The 19,471-nt window shown below is 40.8% G+C and overlaps 1 protein-coding gene across 2 annotated transcripts in view; it reads left to right on the top strand.

Annotated features, from left to right (window-relative positions):
- galnt1 (UDP-N-acetyl-alpha-D-galactosamine:polypeptide N-acetylgalactosaminyltransferase 1) overlaps positions 1-19,471 on the top strand; it is a 56,747-nt gene that overhangs the window by 26,076 nt on the left and 11,200 nt on the right. For both annotated transcript variants that reach the window (XM_085292224.1, XM_085292223.1), the window contains exons 3-8: positions 7,550-7,689; positions 7,785-7,953; positions 16,937-17,103; positions 17,697-17,824; positions 17,924-18,003; positions 18,363-18,533. In XM_085292224.1, coding sequence (XP_085148350.1) covers positions 7,551-7,689; positions 7,785-7,953; positions 16,937-17,103; positions 17,697-17,824; positions 17,924-18,003; positions 18,363-18,533 — 854 coding nt within the window. In that variant the 5' untranslated portion in view covers position 7,550. The remainder of the gene's footprint in view (positions 1-7,549; positions 7,690-7,784; positions 7,954-16,936; positions 17,104-17,696; positions 17,825-17,923; positions 18,004-18,362; positions 18,534-19,471) is intronic.

The raw sequence follows: 19,471 nt of genomic DNA, 5'->3' as shown, positions 1-19,471 counted from the left end.
TGTAACTCATGGTGAAGAGAGCAACATGCCAAAGAGGTACAGTGCTCGGTATGTTTTTTAAGTCCACTGTCAGATGGGCAGAGCGTGTATTTTCTCTCCCTTTTTTTTTTTGTTAACTGATGGCAGGTCTCTTTCACTCTCTCTCAGTCGTGTCCCAGTCCTTGGGTTTTTTATTTCCTCGACGGGATCAGTCTATATTCTGCAGTCAAGGTTATGATCTGGATATTAAGCGAACCCAGCTGATTTGCCTCAGGCGACTGTGTACTCCTTAGAGAAGCATGAAGACGGGGCTTCAGGCCACCGTGTTCTGTTTCTATTTCCCTCCCCTAATGTTAGCCTGAGCCTTGTTCTGCTCCAATTGAGATGCATTACGACTGTTCAGAAAATCAGCGCTCCCATCAGCGTTGTCTTGGAAACTGTTGAGCTTATCAAGCCTATATGACCCAAGGACAACTCGTACACCTGAATAGCACCGTCTCTGGTTTTCCTCTTAAGGAAGCTTCAAAAAGGCAGCATGTTTTAGACACTTTTAGAAACAAAATACACCTGGTTGTATATTATGATTTTTAAAAAACAAAACAAAACAAAACTGCTATACAGAGGGTCCACATTTGTCGTTTAACATATTTAGCAGGACAAACTTTGTGTTTATTAGTAACACTCATCATCTCTTTCATTTGCCCTCAGTCACGTACAGTATTATCTCCCTGCCTTCCTCTGAATATTCTTTTATACATATAAACATGAAATCCCTAGAAGGGAGGATCCTCGCTCGCAGTCATAAATTCTAAAGCGAGTGAAGTGCTGGATCCTCTTGCTGAGTTTTTCCAAATGGTTGTGAGAAATAGTGGTTGTGCAATCTCTAAAGGGGGATTAAGCCTGTGGAGAAAAGGAGAGGAGGGGAAGATGAAGAGAGACACAGAGAAGGATGTGAAGGAGGAAATTGTGTTTTTGTAGGGAAGTAGTGATGGCAACCGCTATTGAAAGGAGAAAACATCACTAAGAGAGAAACGGGAGGGAGTGGGGGTGGGGCGGCTGGGAACGAGAGTGCATGATGACCAGGATGGAGGTTTAAAAGAAAGATGGAGGAAGTGCAGTATGCTAATGGCTTAATAAGAACAATGGAGAGTTGTGGGTCTGTTTAACTTCATATGAAACCAGGCTGTTTAAAAGAGACTTTAAAGAGACTAGCACCCAACATAAACTAAACTGACAGACACTCACACAGAGAGGCAGAGCCCAGAGCACCAGGGAGACCGGAGGTGTCCTCTGCCATGCCTGATTAGAAATACAGTGAGTGGAGAGGCATGGCTGAGAGACAGCAGTAAGCAGGAGTGTGTGCGTGCGCATGCTTTTATTTAATGTATCTGTTGCTTGAAGCACTGCGGTCTACATTCTCTGTGATCAAATGGCATCTCCGGAAAGAAGCTGACATCCATCCGACAGCATTTTTGACATGATGCTGTGAACAGGAATATGTAAGTTTTTCTGTGATGGAAAGCTCCGATGTTGGTGTCCTTATTCATATAAGAGCTCTGCTATGTATGTGTTGCACCAGAAACGGTGAAGAGAGAAGTATATCCAAGATTCTGCTACATTGTGTGGTTTTGTGTTGTTGTTTCATAAAGGTCAAGCAAGGCCGACGCAGTCTAGCAGCTGTCAGTGAAACAGAAAGGACGGAGATTGCAGAGCGAGTACTGAAATTCAGCCTTCCTGCTAGTCCTGGAATTTGAACAAGTTTGAGAGGACGGAAAAAAGTGAGATAAACAGTCTAGTAAATTCCTTCAGGATATCCGGGGGAATCTGAATTTTCCAAATCGTTATTTTCCAGGAATCTACTAGGAACGATTTTATAACTGGCATGTTTTGTTTTATGATGGTTTTCAGTCCAAATTGTGACAAAAGACCAAGCTGGGTTTGAGTTTAAAGTGCATTACAGATGTGGTCGGGTCCTGCACTGTGGCTTACAGGAAAAAACAACAGAAGATAACATCAACGGTAAAGCAAATGTGAGAGCTATAAAGAGATACAATAACACATCCTATAGCATGGTGATTTTGTAAGTGCGCTCAGCTTTTTCACCAATATCGCTGCACAAACCTCTAGCACCTCTGCTGTGAACCATAACTAATGTTAGTAATGTGAACATACTGCACAGTTCAACACTCAGTACGGTAGCAGCTTTACAGAACGCAGCAACCCCTGTAGCTCTCCTTCAGTCACGCATGAGTGCAGACTGCCAGATGCCACAATGATCACCTATTAAACATTAGTTTCTTGTATAACTGTATATAAAGATGTTAGGGACAATAGCAAGACTGTATATAAAAGATAGACCTGGAGATGATTTTGAAGTCTTGGGTTTGGCATTTTGCCCATTGTGTCTTTGGCGTTTTGGAGCCAGTTAAAAGAGAATGTAATGAATGATTATGTTATTATGGTAACTAATGCTAGAAAGGTTTTTTGCATCCACACTCACATATGTGTGCTAATTAGTTTTAACATCTTACTATAATACAAAAAATCTGTGCAAACAAATTTGCCACACAGATGCATTGTAGGCCCCTTGACGAGCTTTATCCATATCAGACATCATGGTGTCATTATGTGTCCTAGCAACCACTAGGCTAAAGTGGCCCATTTTTAGCATGCAGACCTTATCTAAGCGACCATCTAAAGTATATCAGTCTGCAGAGAGCATGAACAGGTCAAACTGTACAGTAGTGTGAGTAAAACAAAACTAAAAGATTCTCACACTCTAAATGGTTCTATTTCCCGCTGTCAGAGAAGTGCGGTAAATTTGCTTTAACACCACAAACATGATCTAGAAGTCCAGTTCTGTTACTTGATTAGCTGCAGTCGATTAGCCCGTCAGTAGCCACCAGTAACTAAAGGCAGCCACTGCATTAATTATGACTTAATTAGACCCTAATGGAACATAATTTGTTGGTTATGTAAAGATTCGCTTCCTGTACACATGCTGCCTTTTCAAAGAAAAGTAACGGAGACCAAACATTTTCTTTGTACCAGATTGTAAAGATATTTATTTCTGGTATAGCTCTGGAGGTTTTAACATCCAAAGAGCTTCACTTCCTGGTTTGAGTATTTGTTTTTTCATCCCAGGTCAGGAAGTTTCCATTTGATGACAATTAAACAGTTTTTATTTGTTATATTACCGGTAATATTTTTCTATCATTCATACAGAAATACGACATTTACATTTTTATTCACATTCACATTTTTTCTGCTGTTTAGTGGCAATATTTAAAACACAGTTATTTTTCTACGTCTTAAAGTAGTCCTTCACAAATATGATAGATTAAACAGTAATGATATACACAAAACGTATTTGTCTGAAGTGTGTTTTATGTATAAATATCTATGATTTACACATCTATGTTAAGCTCTATGTTACTAGCTTACAATATCCCACTTACTATATCCTCACAAGAGAGTTTCCCTGAACTTGCTTTTCCCCTACAGATATTAAAAACAGATGTTTAATGTTTATTTTAAAATGTTTTTATTTCTTATTTAAAAAAAAATCTTGTAATTAATATTTATTTTGTGTGTCTGATGTTATCTAACGGAGCTGCAGAAGTGATGGTCAGGAAATGTTTCTAAAGGCTGATATGAGGTGGTTTGCAATAAGTGCTTTGTTTTCTTTTATACCTTACTCAAACTGAAACTGGTCGAGTGGCTAAGTGGGAACGTATAAACTGATGTAACATGTTACATTTTAACCTTGTCAAAAGTTGGTGGTGGTGCAGCAGTTCAATAGATTTCATTGGATGTTTTTTTCTCTCCCCAGGGGGTGAGAGATCACAGTTAAGCATGTATGTGCTGGTGGATGGATGCCCTGCACCAATTTTTTTTTCTTTCGCGTGTGAACCTGAGAGATAAAATCTTGCAAAGTTACAAAACGCTGTGAAGTAGAAGACAAGCTGACAAGACCTTTTTAAATTTACGCCTCCAGTTGAGTCAGCTTTTAATCCGAGAACAGTAATTTGCCCAACTCTGCTGGAGAGTACATTAGTGATGATTATTGATAAGATTTCATCAATACCAGTGTCATTATTGATTCTGCTAATAGGCCTTATTCTTTATCTATTTGCTTATCTATTCTTTATAAATTTTCTGTGTGAGGAAAAGGCCCACAAATGTTTTATTATTTGAAACAGAAGCAGGATAAAAACGGCTTTCATGTGTGCACTGCTCTGAGTCTGATGCCATAATTTCTTACTCTGGAGCTGCATCTGATAGATTAGATATTCTAGTTCTCGAATCCCATCCCTGGACTACATATATGCACATCATATACGGAGAGTACAGCTCTAACCTGAACACTAAAACTACTTGACTCACAGGAACAGAAGTCTGAGGAAAGACAAACAGTTAAATCTTCCCTCTTGTTTTCTGCTGTACACGGCACTTTGTGCTTCCAGAATCCTATCAGGTGGAATTTAGAAACGCTGCTCTGCAGTTCTCTTATTTCCCTGGCTGCTAAGCAAACCTAAACTAAGCTAAGCTAAGCTAGCTGTGCACAAACATCGTTTTTTTCCCTCCCGGGGGCACGAGAGAAATCACCGTGGCCAAATTAATTTTCTCCCTTCTGCTTGTGCTGCTGCAACCTGAGGGATCATTGAGGCAGAGAATCAGCCAAAGAGAAGGGAGATGGTGCTGAAGGAGAGAAGGAAAGGGGAGCAGTGGAATTTTAATGTGGCTGTGTCTTGTCTCTTGCTGCCTGCCAACGAAAAGCAATTACTATCATAGCTCCCCTCTCTGCTGTGTGTGTGTGTGTGTGTGTCCGTGTGTGTGTGTGTTTGTGCTTACCTTTGAGTGGGTGTCTGACTGCACTTTAGAACACAGGGATTTGGTATGTTAAAAGTACAAAGGGTAGATATCCTGCAGGGTATTTGGGAACACTGATATACTAGATGGTTGTTGTGTAGAACTGGACAGTAGTTAGAGTGTTGTTTAGATATCGTAAAACATTGGTTTTTAAACTTTTTGTGCCCAAAGGGCAAGACAGATTTTCAAGTCACACCTGTATAACAGCCTCTGAGTGTCATCTGAGATGTCATCAGTTCTTTTGATTGCATTTTTTTGCACCACCTGGACCTACCATACAACACCTGTAATATTCTAAAAGAATGTGTCACAAGGTCCTCTGGAATGCAACTTGCCTCCAACACCTTATCAGACACGTTCCCGCAATCCAACAAACAGTTTAGCTTCCTTTGGTTCAAATCCAGCTCTCTTTTTGAAGCGGGCCAAGCGACTCTCAAAAGGGATGTTTGGTTTCCAAGTGCCTCCTTAACTTGCTTGGCATGTCAACCTTAGCCAACTTCTTCTAACAGATGACGCACGCAGGCCAGAGGGCAGGGGGTTGACACAATGAAGCTATAAGATGGCCAGCTTACAGGACACCATCTACATGCAGTTTTCATTTTTCCCTTTTGTTTAGCTGTGGGGTCCTTGGCATTGGTTAGTTGTGGCTAGCTTGCCATAAAAATGAATTCCCCCCCCCCCTTGCTGTCAGGTTTTGATGTGTCAAATATTTGTAATATGCACCATCTAGAAACTGTACAAACAGACTTTTCTGGGATTTTGTTTTTTAGTTTATTTTTTAGTGGATAGAATTTGTCAACACACAGGAAATTAAAAATTCATTTGTTTGTCTTTGTGCAGTTGTGTAATGCAATATTTATGTATGGTTGTCACAAAATCCCAAGGCACACTTGGACTTAGTACACTGATGTTCTTTGGCAGCCCCATTCTGGAACCACTGCCTTTAAAAAACAAAAAACAAAATTGACTCTATAAACAATTATAAACGTTCATTGTTCTTAGATTTATTGCTTTGTTTCTCCAGTAAGACAGGAGTCCGTCATTTTGAGAATCTCACTGAGTGTAGAGACGACCACTTAGAGGGGCCCTGATAAAAAGCTTGACAGATAGGAGACAGGAGTCAGGCAGACTGATGGACAGGTGGAAGTAGAGCTGGGCGATATGAGATTTTTTCATATCACGATATGTTTTTTTCATTTCAGGCGATAACGATATCTATCACGATATGAGCCAAATAACTATATTTGTAAGATTTAAATGTGCCGTTGCTCACAAGTAAAATGTGAAATAATCAGCAGCTTGTTTTTAAATATTTATTTCCCATAATAAGTTCAACAGGGTAGATGTACTTAAGGAACATGAGACTTTTTCAGATAAATAAAAGGCAAATATTGCAAACTACACAAAAGACAGCCGCTAAAGCGTTTAAGTTTCAAAATAGAACAAATGAAACAGACTAAATTGTCAATTCCACTTAGAAACAAAATATTAATTCTAAAAATAAATCTTAGTTTGTTTTACAGAAGAACAGACAAAATTGACTAACTTTTCTCAATATCAAATAAACTGAGAACTAAAAGGAAATTCTCAATCTCTCCTTGTTGTATAGCTTAGCTTTTCAAACAGTTTTAACAGTTACTTTAGTCTGACAAAAGCCGAATGACGAATTAGCGCTTCCAGTCAGAGACTGAGGCTACGTCCACACGTACACGGGTATTTTTGAAAACGGAGATTTTCCGTTTACGTTTTAAAAAATAATCCCGTCCACACATAAAGGCAGAAATGAAGGAAAACGCTGCTATGAACATGCCAAAGCAGCAGGTGGCGCTAGATTCCTAACCGTGCAGAAATGTTGGTCAATCAGAAGTCTAGAAGCCTCGGTGGGAAAAAGTAAACAAAGCTGGGGCATAGAAGCAGAACCGAGTCGTATGTGTGGAGGGACAGTAACTGTGTGTATATGTAAGCATTTAAACACTGCAGAGAGGAGAATTAACAGTAACAGTATTGTAGAAATTCATTTCACCGAAACAATAACGTGGCGCACAGTGTGACGCATGCACCAGTTTATTGTATTTCCAGACTTGCTTTCGGCACAATTTACAGTGCACGCTACTCTGTTTTTTGTCAGACTTGAAATAGCCGAAATACCTTCACACTACGGAACTTCTATGGCTCTTCCGTTTGACAATCTCTCCAGCATTGGAACCATCATCTGTTTTCTCTTCGGTCACGCTCGGTTGATTTTTCTAGTCGGCACACTCATTTCCTCCATTACCCGCTGGCTGCTTCCCAAACAAACACACGTGCGGCTTGGCACTTGTGCTGTACTAACAAGTCACGCGACGTGACGCTGCGGCTGTGATTGGTTCGGCTCTGCGCTACTTAATTTGGATTGGCTGACATTATTATTATTTATTTTATTTTTTTTAAGAGGACAAGAGTGGCGAGGTCTATCGCGATAGCTTAATTTCTCTATCGAGTAAAAGTTATATCGCGATACATATCGTTATCGTTCTATCGCCCAGCTCTAGGTGGAAGTGTTTCCAGCACTCTGAGGCTCAGAGCTGCAGGAAGGCTAAACGCTGAGTGGACTGAGTAGAAAGGTGGGAAAGATATGAGAAGAGTTGCCTCCTCTACCATGCTTTCAAAGAAACCCTCTGATGGTAACTACCCCCCACTTCTCACTCTACATTTTCAGGATGCGGAGGTTCGCCTACTGTAAGGTGGTTTTGGCCACTTCTCTGGTCTGGGTGATGCTGGACATGTTCATTCTGCTCTACTTCAGCGAGTGCAACAAGTGTGATGACAAGAAGCCGAGAGGACTGCCCGGGAGAGACGGTGAGGGTGTATCACCACACAAACCCATACACAGACACATTTTTATGGCACTGTCAAGCATCAAGTTTGAAAAGCTGAATATGTATCCTCTGTAGACACCATGTCCAGACCACGAGATGGGCCTGGTGAAGGAGGGAAACCTGTGGTGATCCCTAAAGAGCAGCAGGAGAAAATGAAGGAAATGTTTAAGATCAACCAGTTCAACCTCATGGCCTCGGAGATGATTGCTCTCAATCGTTCGCTGCCTGACGTCCGCCTAGAAGGGTGAGCTGCCTCTCCCAGCAACAAGTCCTGTGTTTTGTCATGATAATAACAATAATACATCTTTTATTAGTCTTATTGTTTTTAAATGGCATGACCTATACAGTATAGCAAAATTAGGTAAACTTTAGATAGGAGATTTAAAGAAATGTCTAGTAAAAATGTCATATCTTAAAATGGAATAACATACAAAAATAAATGTAGGTTAGAAGCACCTCTGAGTATTCATTAGGAAGTTATTAAACTTTGATACTCGGAGAGCAGAGAGGGTGTGGTGCCCTCAAAGATCTCAAGGGAATTTGAACTTCCTGAAAAACAGTCAGGAGTTCCTAATTCGGTATTCATATTGTATGAAGCAGGGCCTAAATATCCTCTTTGTGTTATGTTGTGTAGTAAGTATAAACATAAATCATTATATGTTAATATTAATAACAGGAAATTGTACATGTCAAATCTATCCAGTGCCACCTAAACATCGCACAGACAGCAGAATGTTTTCCAAAGATGTATGATGTTTGGGTTTTGTTTGGGTTTTTTTGTGGTGTTCACAAAGCTTCCCACAATTCATATTATTATTTTCTTTCCAGTTTCAACCAGCTTCTGTTTTTCCTTTTTGCAAATCATTTGAAAATGGTTTTCATGGAAAAAAAACATTTAAAAGACAAATGTTTTTGGAGAGCTTTCACACTGTGTTAAAACAAACTCTGCTGAGCACCATTTGTGTTGGTTTCAAAACTGCCAGTTGAGCTCTGGTGAGAATCAGTGTGCAGGATTTCATGACAGTAGATACGGTCATGTGAAAAGGAAAGTTTACACACGGCTCTGTGATTAAATGGCTTATAGGACCACCTTTAGTTGTAGTAACTGGAAGTAATCAGTTTTTCTACGACTGTATAGGTTTCTCACATCAGTGTTTAAGAATTATTGCCCACAATGTTGCTTCAGTTCATTGATGTTTGTGAGGGTTTTTTCACAGCTGTCTTAAGGCCCCACCACTGCATTTCAGTCAGGTTGAGGTCTGGACTCTGACTTGATCATTTCAGCACCATGATCCTTTTTTTAATGCTGCTCTATTGTAGATTTGTTGCTGTTTTTGGATCATTGTCCTTTAGCCTGACCCAATTTGGGACAAGTTTTATCTATCACACAGATGTCCTCACATTTAACTCTAGGTTACTCAGTGACTGCAAGGTGCCCAGGTCGGTTAAAGCAAAACAAGCCCAGCTGTGCTGATAGTTGCTGATGTGCTCTGTTTGGTTTTCAACAACATAACGTGACCATTATGGTCAAACATCTCCTCATTTGGTTTGCCTGTTGAAAAGATATTGTTCCAAAACAATTGTGTGGGTTTTTTTCTCTCAGATGCAACTTTGCAAAATTACCATATTTCCCGGACTACAAAGCGCACCTGAATATTAGCCACACAAGCTAAAATCAGGGGAAAATCCTGTTTTGTACATACATTAGCCGCACCTGACTAAAAGCCGCAGGTGTTTCAATGTTGACTTATCATATGTAAGAGAATATGCACAAAGGGAATTGTCAGGAAAGAGATGGCTGTTTGGAGACACACCCCTTTTTTTTAATATTTTGAAAAACAAGTTATGGGTACATATTTGCATAACTTTTTAGGTATATGTACAAGTAGCGGTAATTACAAGTAGGAAACATGTACTGTGCTTCATAAATGAGTAACAAATGTAGTACATAACAATAACCTACAGCACACCAGAAAAATAGATTCAGACTACCTTTTAGGCTCAGGTGCAGCGACACGGCTTTAACAAGAAGAAAAGTCAGTCATTCACCACCATCTTCCTGCGCACTAAAACCACCAAAGTCCTCTTCTCCAGTGTCGGATACGAACAGGCTCAGGATGCCTACGTCATCCACTCTCCGCTTCTCTCCTTCGTTGTCACTTTCAAAACAAAAGAAATCCTCGTTGTCAGTGTCAGAGTCGAACACCCTCAGAAGGGCCGTGGCGGTGTCCTCCTCTTCATCATGCAGCAGTCCAGCCCTTCGAAATCCGTTGGTGATCATGGATGTTTTCACACTTTTCCACGCTGTCAGAATCCACCGGTGGAGTTGAGCATAACTTGCTTTTCGCAAGTTTATCGCCGCTCGTCATCCACGACTCCCGCTGAACGCATAGCGCTACTTTGAAGTTTGTTTTTCACGCTACTTGTACAGCACTATGTTGCCTGGCGGATGGACACGTGACCAACATACCACTCTTGAACCCCGATACTGTGTGTCTGATCACATGCCCTTCCGCCAGGCAACGTAGTGCCGTACAACAGCGGAACAAACAAAACAAATCGTCTTACGATATGACAAAAATCATGGACAATCCACAGAAAAGCCGCACCTGACTAAAAGCCGCAGGGTTCAAAGCTTGTGCAAAAAGTAGCGGCTTATAGCCCGACAATTACGGTAAGCCATGCTGCAATGTTCCCTTTAAAGAGAAGCAGCTTTCTCCTGGGAACTAAATAAGCCATACTTATTTAGTCTTTTAGTAATTGTGCTGTCATGAACTTTAACATTCAGTATGCTAACTGAGGCCTGGAGAGTCTGAGATGAAACTCTTGGGTTTTTGCCAGTTTCTCTGAGCACTGGCACAGTTTGACCTTGGGGTGAATTGGCTGGGTATCCAGTCCTGGGAACATTGTACACACCTGAATGCTCCAGATCAACAACTCGAGTTGCTCACACTCACACTTGCTGATGATCAGTTAATCAAGTGCACCCATCTGCTATTTACACTCTTAATTCCTATGGAAGCAGTGAGGGTGTACCTAGTTCTTCACAGGATTGCGTGTGAATACCTGTGAAAATGTTCTTTTTGGGACTGCATGTGGTTTTAGAGCGATTCATTCATTCAAGGCTGCTGTTAAATCCAGCTGATGGTAAAGTGCTACCAGAACAGTTTTCATTAGCACATCACACAGGGATTTTTGTCTGATTGCTCACGGTCACAAAGAAGTAAAGCAGAGCCGTGCTTGTGTTTATTATATGTGTTGTAAAACTGCTTGACATAGCCAACCTAACAGTAATTGTGTCTTAATATTGCAATCAGTGAATGAAAGCACCATTCTGAGCACCTTTATTCTGCAAGGTTTCTGTAAAGTCATGAATGAACATGTGGTGACTGTGGGCAGTCATATTTACACAATTGCTGCCCATAAATAAATCCTAAACCCTGTCACAACAGCTAAAGCATCATTTTAGTGATGTAATGTTTTTTTCAACAACACTTTTATAATATAAGTTATGTGTGTAATTCATATATCATGTGAGCAGAATTTCAATGTTGACTGTGTCTGTGTGTGAGTGCAAGCGGTTTTAGGTTGAAGGTTGTTCAGTCTTCAGACAGGCAGACGATGTGCATCCAGCCAACAGCTGAAAAGATATGTAAAGGTTAGCTCAGGGAGGTGGAAAGCAGCCCCCCGCCCCACCCCCCGTCTTTTTTTTTTTTTTTGCTTCAGTAGAGGAACATGCATCAGAAATGAAGGTTTTTGGAGCGATGGAGAGGAAGACTGACTGAGAGGCGCAACAGTGACAGGAAGGGGCACATGCACAGTAGACAGGCAGGAGAGTAAGAGGACCTTGATCCGTGAAATGGGTTTTAGTCTTTGAGCGAGAGTTGATTACTAGGTGTGTTTTCACTCAGCCTTCCCCCCGTCTATCTGCTTTTCCAATTAGTAGATAAGACGGAGTCAATATCGTGCAAGGGAACGTGTGGCTGCGTGTGTGTAGGAGTGCATGCATTTGTGTCTATTTCACTGCGTATTTGTGTGTGGATCAGCAAGTTTAGGGAAACTGGCTGAATTCATCACAAATGAGGTTGTCATTAGCTGATACTTTATTAAAGGGGGGAAAAACTCACTTATGGTTTTTTAAGGCCCGAGCACTAACAGTGCGAAGGCCATATTGTAATTAATTTGTTGCATTATTATGTTTCTGTCAAATGAATCTGGGGATTTTACTTTAATAAACTCCTCATAGTTTAATGTAATCATCTTCATATTTGATCAGTCTTGAACTAAAGACTTTGGTCATGCTAAATTGTGAAGCTTTTGACTTTCTTTTGATTGCCGTGTCCGTGATGCAGTGGTGAGTTTTAGTCATTCAGCATTAAATTTTAATGTGTAATTCACACATAAATTGTCCAACTAGCCCCAAGCTTGACGTGATTTATAAGAGTTCATATATGACAGTATTTAACATGTTTTACACTCTGATCGAGGCAGGATCAGCGCATTAAATGTTGACCAGATAACCCTCAAAGAGTTGATGTTACGTTATTATGAGGGCTGTGAGTTTTTATTAAATGGTGGATCCGCTGGTGGCATTCCAGACTTTGATGTGCTGCCACGAGGAGCCAAAATAGTATAACTGAAATAGCTTTTGTTCAGTCTGTTCCAAACTTGACACTTAATAAGATTCAGACATCTATATCCCAATAGTCAATGATATTTTGAGCACCAGCTAGTGGGAACAGGAAATGTCAATTTTACTTTGATGAACTCCTCACAGGTTCACCATATTCACCTGAAAGGTTCTGCGAGTAAACTTCAAGTCTTCAGTTCAGCTCAGCTTTATTTCCATAGCACCAAATCACAATAGTTACATCAAGGCGCTTAAAGCCTTGATTATGCTTTAGTGTGAAGATTATGGCAGTCCACCCTAGGGCCATGGAAATTCTCCATGAATCACCTTTCGTGCAGTTTATATTTAATGGCTTTTACACGTCAGTGTGGCAAAATGGCTGTTTTGTGCCACCTACAATATTTCAGTGAAGCCACCCCAGCACCATATTTAATCTGCATTTATGTTGTTTTGTCTTAAGATAGACAAAAAGCCTGGAGCTTTGAGCCATACCTTAGGCCCAACAGGAAGTCAGGCATTTTCAATGTAACATGCAGTCTTGGCAGAATTATGACCATTTTCTTGTCTTGGACTTTAACAAACTTGTGCAAGAGATTTAATTTGATGAGCTTTATATTTTGTCAGGTCACTCTAAAGGGCACCATGTAGTCGGCCAAGGAAATGATCTGGATCTTTTTTGTGCAGCAGGCCTTATAACATCCACACGCCCCGGCCGAAGATCGCTACTTTCTGACGTTACGGTCACGCCTGTGTGTGTGTAATTCTATATGTGTCTGGGTGGATTTACAGTATGTGAAAATACTTTTCATGACCACACCTTTCAGAAAAGCTTTTTTTTTTGGTGATGACTACATTGTTGTTTTTGTTGTTTTTTGAGAATGCAGACTTTTATTGGTGTGTGTGTGTGTAATGTTGCAACAATAATGCTGTTTAATTAAAGCCAGCGCGCACGCCCATGTTTAAATATCCCCACAATTCCCTGCTTGAAGACGCAGCCTGTAACTCATTAGCTTGCTTTGCCGTTGCCAAATGTTGCTCCGCCACCCTGACTGTTCGAGTGCACAGGGCTCCCTACAATTGCTCTTTAAAAAAAAAAATGCTAATACAAATAAACATGTTTGCAACTGGCTGTGTATAGACACACGGTCTTCTTTTTCCTCTGCTACACACCAAAGATCATGCCTTAACTCATGTTTTTTTCATGTGAGCGAGAAATAATGAGCCGCCTTAGAAAAACATTAAAAGACTCAAAGGCTGTCTCTGTATTTTACAGTGAATCATCTTGTGTGCTCATCGACCTCCCTATTTTCGAGCATACGAACATGCACACCCCAAACACTGAGAATTACTTCGTGTTTTTAACGTGCTCCACGGGCAGCTGCAGGAGAGAATACACTCTTGACCTCCTCTCCTCTGTCGCTCTTGCATTCCTTGAGTCAGAATCAACCGCAGAGAGAGCGAGGAAGCATTCCAGCGCTCAGGATGATCACAAGCAGGAGGGGGAGTTATAAAGATGGAGGAAATCAGATCCTATTCCATTTGGCTCTTGTAAGAGCTGAATTTGTTAGAGGAAGGATGTCGGGCTGCTTTCAGTTTCGTCCTCCAACACTTAGAAAACACTTAGAGTGTGAGACAGTTTTATATCGGGCTTGCATGCAGGTGTCATGGCAGGCTACGATTTTTGCTTGACCTACAGATGTGTGTACAGATGATTCGGTCTGCTCTAACTCTAACCAGGTGACCCACAAACCCATACTTAATATATGTTATTCACAGGGATTTTCGTGGAACATGTTGCTTAATTTTGGTAAACATAAACCTGTAAAGAAATTACTTAAAAAAAGAATATTGTATGTAGTATGAATAGGTAGTCCTCTATGCAGCATTTACTGTAGTCTGTGTAACACTGAAGTAAAGCAGTCAAGGCCAGCAGTAAGGAGTTTTAATGTGACCCCTAAACTGATTTTGATGGTTTTTATAAACTCAAGGCAACCTAAAACATAGTGGAAGAATTTCTGGAAATTCATTTTAAACGTTTATTTGTAGGAGCGGGTATCTGTGCTGCTTTACAGCTAGTGCAATAAAACGTTATGAGCAAATAAAGGCAGCTACAGTGAAGAGACCGTGTTGGAGTAGCTACATCAAGCAAGAAGGCTGACAAGAAGACATCGGAAGGCTGATTTTCATACTGAACTGAAATCAACCTTGAAATTGTCAGATTTATTTAAACGGTGCAAACTTAGTGCCTAAATCCTAAAGCGTCAGACATACAGGCCAGAACTCAGCCGACAAAAGGTCCAATCCAGGGGACTGGATTGCTTTGCGAACTGGAAATTGCGGATAAGAAGAGAATAACTTTTTATTGTTTTGCACCAGGAAGTATTTTGTCATAAATCATTAGAAATGGATCAAGTCTTGAGGGAGATTGTCTGAACTGTTAATTTAATTGGAGCCAGAGGTCTGAATCATCATCAGTTTTACAGCCTGACAAAGACATTACCTATGGCCTGCCATGCCGCACTGAAGCGGGATGCTTCAGCCAAGGAGCCGTGCCCACACATTATTTTGATTTACGACAGGAGCGTTTCTTTGTAATGACAGTGGACTGACTGAACGTGAATCATCTGTTTTATAGCTGGATGGTTCATTAAGTGTGAGCCTTTTCAAAATATGTTTGGACTTTTTTGCACTAAAAGAAAGGGGCAAATCTGGGGGTGTTTTTTTTTTTATATATATATATAATTGGGTATTATGCAATGTTTTTACTGAGATCAAAGATCAAACTGCGTATGTGTGAGGCCCAGCCATGAACAGAAATAAGCTTGACACCTCGCCTAAGGAGTGTATACCTGACAATTTGACCATTTAAAATGAAGTGTTTCTCTGGAAATACTGTGGAGAGATATTTAAAAAGATGTGACTGTCTTCACTGTGCTAATATTTGTCGTCTTGTGCCTGTTGTCCTGTGTTAGACAACTGCATCCTTCACTGTCTCTCAGTAAGAGAGTTTGATGTGTGCACTCAACACTGCAACGAAAATGACTCGCACTCTAATTAATATCACTAATCAAGCGTGATCATGCTGACCCACTAATTCTGTCTTTCTCGGTCTAAATCTGGGGATTTACGCTCGGATACTCGTTTATTATTCACTCTCAGTTTTCTTTGAAGTTGATTACGATGATTTTTCACAAGAAGCAAAATAATGATCTGAGTGATTTTAGGACTGTCTAATGTGGTTTAGTTGATTTTTTTTTTTAACTCTTATATAAAGTCGATGTAGCTGCAGCTCTCACAGTCGCACAGAGCCCGGATTGTTATGTGTCTCCTAGGATTTTTCTTTTTCCTTTCTTTGTTCGGTCTCTGCAAGTTCATGTTTGTCTGTTTAAAATCAAGTCTGCGTTTTCACTTACTGCCTGTATTGTTGCCTTTTTTGAAGCCTTGTCTGCTTTTAGTTTTTGATGCATCTCGCACACCTTTTCTTTTTGCTCCTTTGTATTTTTTGTTGTTTCTGCTTCATGTTGTATGTTCAGCTGTTTCATCATTTGTGCTGTGCAGTTATGCCCCCTTGAATGAGCTTGCCTTGTGCTAAGCAACTTTGTATCATTCTACACACAAAGCATTTGGTGACATTGAAGCTTTTTGAAATTTAGAACTAATTAAAATAAGCAGACTGTAGATTAATAACTAATTTAAAATATAATTCAATCTCTGAAATAATGCCGTCTGTTTTATAGATACAAATTGTTATACATTGTATCAACCTTTTCCTAACCAGTTCCAAACTTTTTGGCCCAAAGTCTTTTAGAATACTGTAAATAAATGATGTACCAAGCTACTCTGACATCGTTCATTAGTTTTTCTTACTTCTGTTTTGGGTTGAGCGTTCTACTCTGAGCACCTCCCGAACAGACACCAGACACCATTTGAGCTCGTTTCTGCCTCTTCTGTCGGGAGTCTCATTCTCTCAGTCACTACCCACTGCCTGTGGCCTTAGGTAACAGTAGCAGCGTAGATCCCTAAATGGGCCAGACAAATATAAAATAACATCATGCTTGTTTGACCGTCACTTTAAACATTTGGCTTAGACCATTAACTCATGAGGAACATGTTTAATGAAGTATTAAACAACGTGAGACAATCTATTTTCTATTCTCTAATAGACTTCTTTTTGTCCATTAGGTTTATTTAACTTCTGCATTTCTGACTTCACTTTTCAGACCAAGAGTCTACATCTAAAAAAAATTGAAGGAGTTTCTTTTTGAATCATATCTGTTGTTCCAGAAGTAGATGAAAGCTTCAGGTTGATATCATATATTCTGTGTACAAGATTCTGGCTTTAATATCATGTCAGTTCTACTGTATGTCTTCTGGACCAGTTCTGTTGTGGCATCTCTTTGAGAGATGCAGTTAGTTAATAGCATGTCTCTGGGCCTTCTAAGTTTTTCTTTCTGCTTTAATTCATATGGGTAGCAGACCAAACTTGCAACCAAAGATTTATATATGTAGAAATATGCTTGTAAATATTCTTGTATTCTTGCAGCATGGAGTTGACCCTTTTGATTATTTTTTCTATGTTTTTGATTACTCGCTTTAGGTGCAAGAACAAGTTATACCCCGATAATCTTCCTCGCACCAGCGTTGTGATCGTATTTCACAACGAGGCGTGGACCACGCTGCTGCGAACCGTCCACTCCGTGATTGACCGCTCTCCACACACACTGCTGGAGGAGATTGTTCTGGTGGATGATGCCAGCGAGAGAGGTAAACTCACACACACGCACAGTAACACTCACTGCAGATAATTCCTTCAGTCTCTCTCTAGTTTGAGGCTTAGCCTATTTTTTAGAGCTATGATTTTTGCTGGATTCTGCGTAGGTAGATGTTTTTGCACATGTGTGTATGTGCCTGTGCTGGTGCCCAAGAGAGAGTCAGTGCATGTATGAGGGCTGTGTGTGCCACTCCACCCTGTGCAATACTGTTAATCCCTGTTTGGGGGAGATTAGGTCTTTAATTTGCCAGACGCAGGGATTACACTCTGTTATTACCCTCAATCCCCCACCCCAACCAACTACCACCAGCAGAAGCAACCTTACGAGACCTCAGGTTAGATGGTGCAGGTCACGGATTGTGTGTTTATGTTTGCACTTGTGTTCAAGCTGATGGAGAAGCTCCTAGCAGGTACAAGAGGTATCGTATGAGAAGGCCACATACGTGAAAGAAAGCACGCAAGCGCACAGTTATCTCTGATCCCTGCTGCTACAAATGGAGTGGGTTGGAGGAACAGCTTGTAATCCAGCTTTTGTTTTGTAGGCGCCTGTTTTGCATTCTTATCTGTTTATATATGCATTTATTAGATTTCCTCAAACAGCAGTTGGAGAGGTATGTGAGAAAATTGGAAGTCCCCGTCAGAGTCGTGAGGATGGAGCAGCGGTCCGGGCTCATCCGCGCACGCCTCAAGGGAGCGTCTATCTCCACTGGCCAGGTGTGTGCGCATGTCCACATACGAGACATCCACAGCAACTGCTCTCCATATTGTGTTTGCACTGTAGATTTGTCTTATGTTTTCCCTCCATGTTCTCAGGTCATAACCTTTCTGGATGCTCACTGTGAATGCACAACAGGATGGCTGGAGCCTCTGCTTGCCCGCATCAAACAAGACAGGTAAGGCACACAAACACGAAAGATACGCAGACCATTGGCAAGCCTGGAAAAGAAAATCAATAAAGTATTGTTGAGCCTGCAGGGGGCTTGCCCTTTTGTTTATCTTACGCTTAATTACTCATTCTCTGTTTACTGCTACCCGTAAGCAGGTATACACACACACTCACACCAGCACATGGAGAAAACGCACAGGGTTTACAAAGGTGTAATGAGAGATGAGTGACAGCTGGTGAGAAGTTGGTTCTGGAGGTGACACATCTTGCAGATGAGCTTTTAGCCTTGGTTGATGTCCACCCAGGGTTATGAACAGCAGGTTGATGTACTGTGTTTGTGTGCTGATGTCTTTCTGTTTACTGTAGGAAAACAGTGGTGTGCCCCATTATCGACGTTATCAGCGATGATACCTTTGAGTACATGGCAGGCTCTGACATGACATACGGAGGATTCAACTGGAAGCTCAACTTCCGCTGGTATCCTGTACCTCAAAGGGAGATGGACCGACGCAAAGGAGACCGCACGCTGCCTGTCAGGTGGGTGGTACACACAGCAAGATGAGTCTTTAAATTTCATTGCTATTATCCTTTTCATACTTATAAAACAGACTGACAGCAGTTTCTATGCTTCAAGTTAAGTCTTTTCATTTTACCAAAGGACATCTATGACCCTGGGCTAGTCCTGACCTAACTAAATTCTGCAGAGAGGCCCTTAAATCTTACCCTTTGATCCATGTAAACTATTACTTTTGCCATACAGTCACAGCTGATACCACAGTCCTCCTACTGCAACCCTCCATCCTTTGAAACAGTTTGCTCCATCTTTCAACCTGAAAATGAGTCCGACACTCAAAAGCCACTAAATTTGGTACACCCCATCAGAATAGGGAGAAAGGGTGATTTAAGTGACTTTGAAGGAGTATCTGCTAAACCACCATCTGGTTTACACAATATAGAGCAAAAAGGAGAAAACGGTGAGTTTAAATTATCTGGGGAAAGTGCCTTGTTGTTGCCAGAGGTCAGAGGAAAATAGACAGACTGCTTTGAGCTGATAGGAAGGCAACAGTAACTCAAATGACTAAGGTATTTTGGAAGATATGCAGAAGAGCATCTCTGAATGAAGCAGATGAGCTGCATCAGCAGAAGACAACACCGGGTGCAACTCCTGTCAGCTAGGAACAGGAAACTGAGGTTACAGTTTGCTTGTGTTCACCAAAACAAGATTGGAAGATTGGAAAAATGTTGCCTGGTCTAATGAGTCTCACTTTCTGCTATGACATTCAGTTGATGATAGGATCAGAATTTGGTCTGAACAACATGAAAGCATGGATCTATCCTGTCTTATATCAGCATTCAGGCTGCAGGTGGTGATGTAATAGTGTGGCAGATGTTTTCTTGGCAAACTGTTTTCCCTTTAGTACCAACTAATAATCATCAAAAACCAAAGCCTACATGAGTATTGTTGCTGATCATGT

The sequence above is a fragment of the Mchenga conophoros genome, linkage group LG11 (assembly GCF_057382185.1).
Source record: "Mchenga conophoros isolate Kocher_MC1m ecotype Shallow Benthic linkage group LG11, M_conophoros_male_GT1.1, whole genome shotgun sequence".
Taxonomy (NCBI): domain Eukaryota; kingdom Metazoa; phylum Chordata; class Actinopteri; order Cichliformes; family Cichlidae; genus Mchenga; species Mchenga conophoros.
This window is presented reverse-complemented; position numbering and strand designations above follow the sequence as displayed.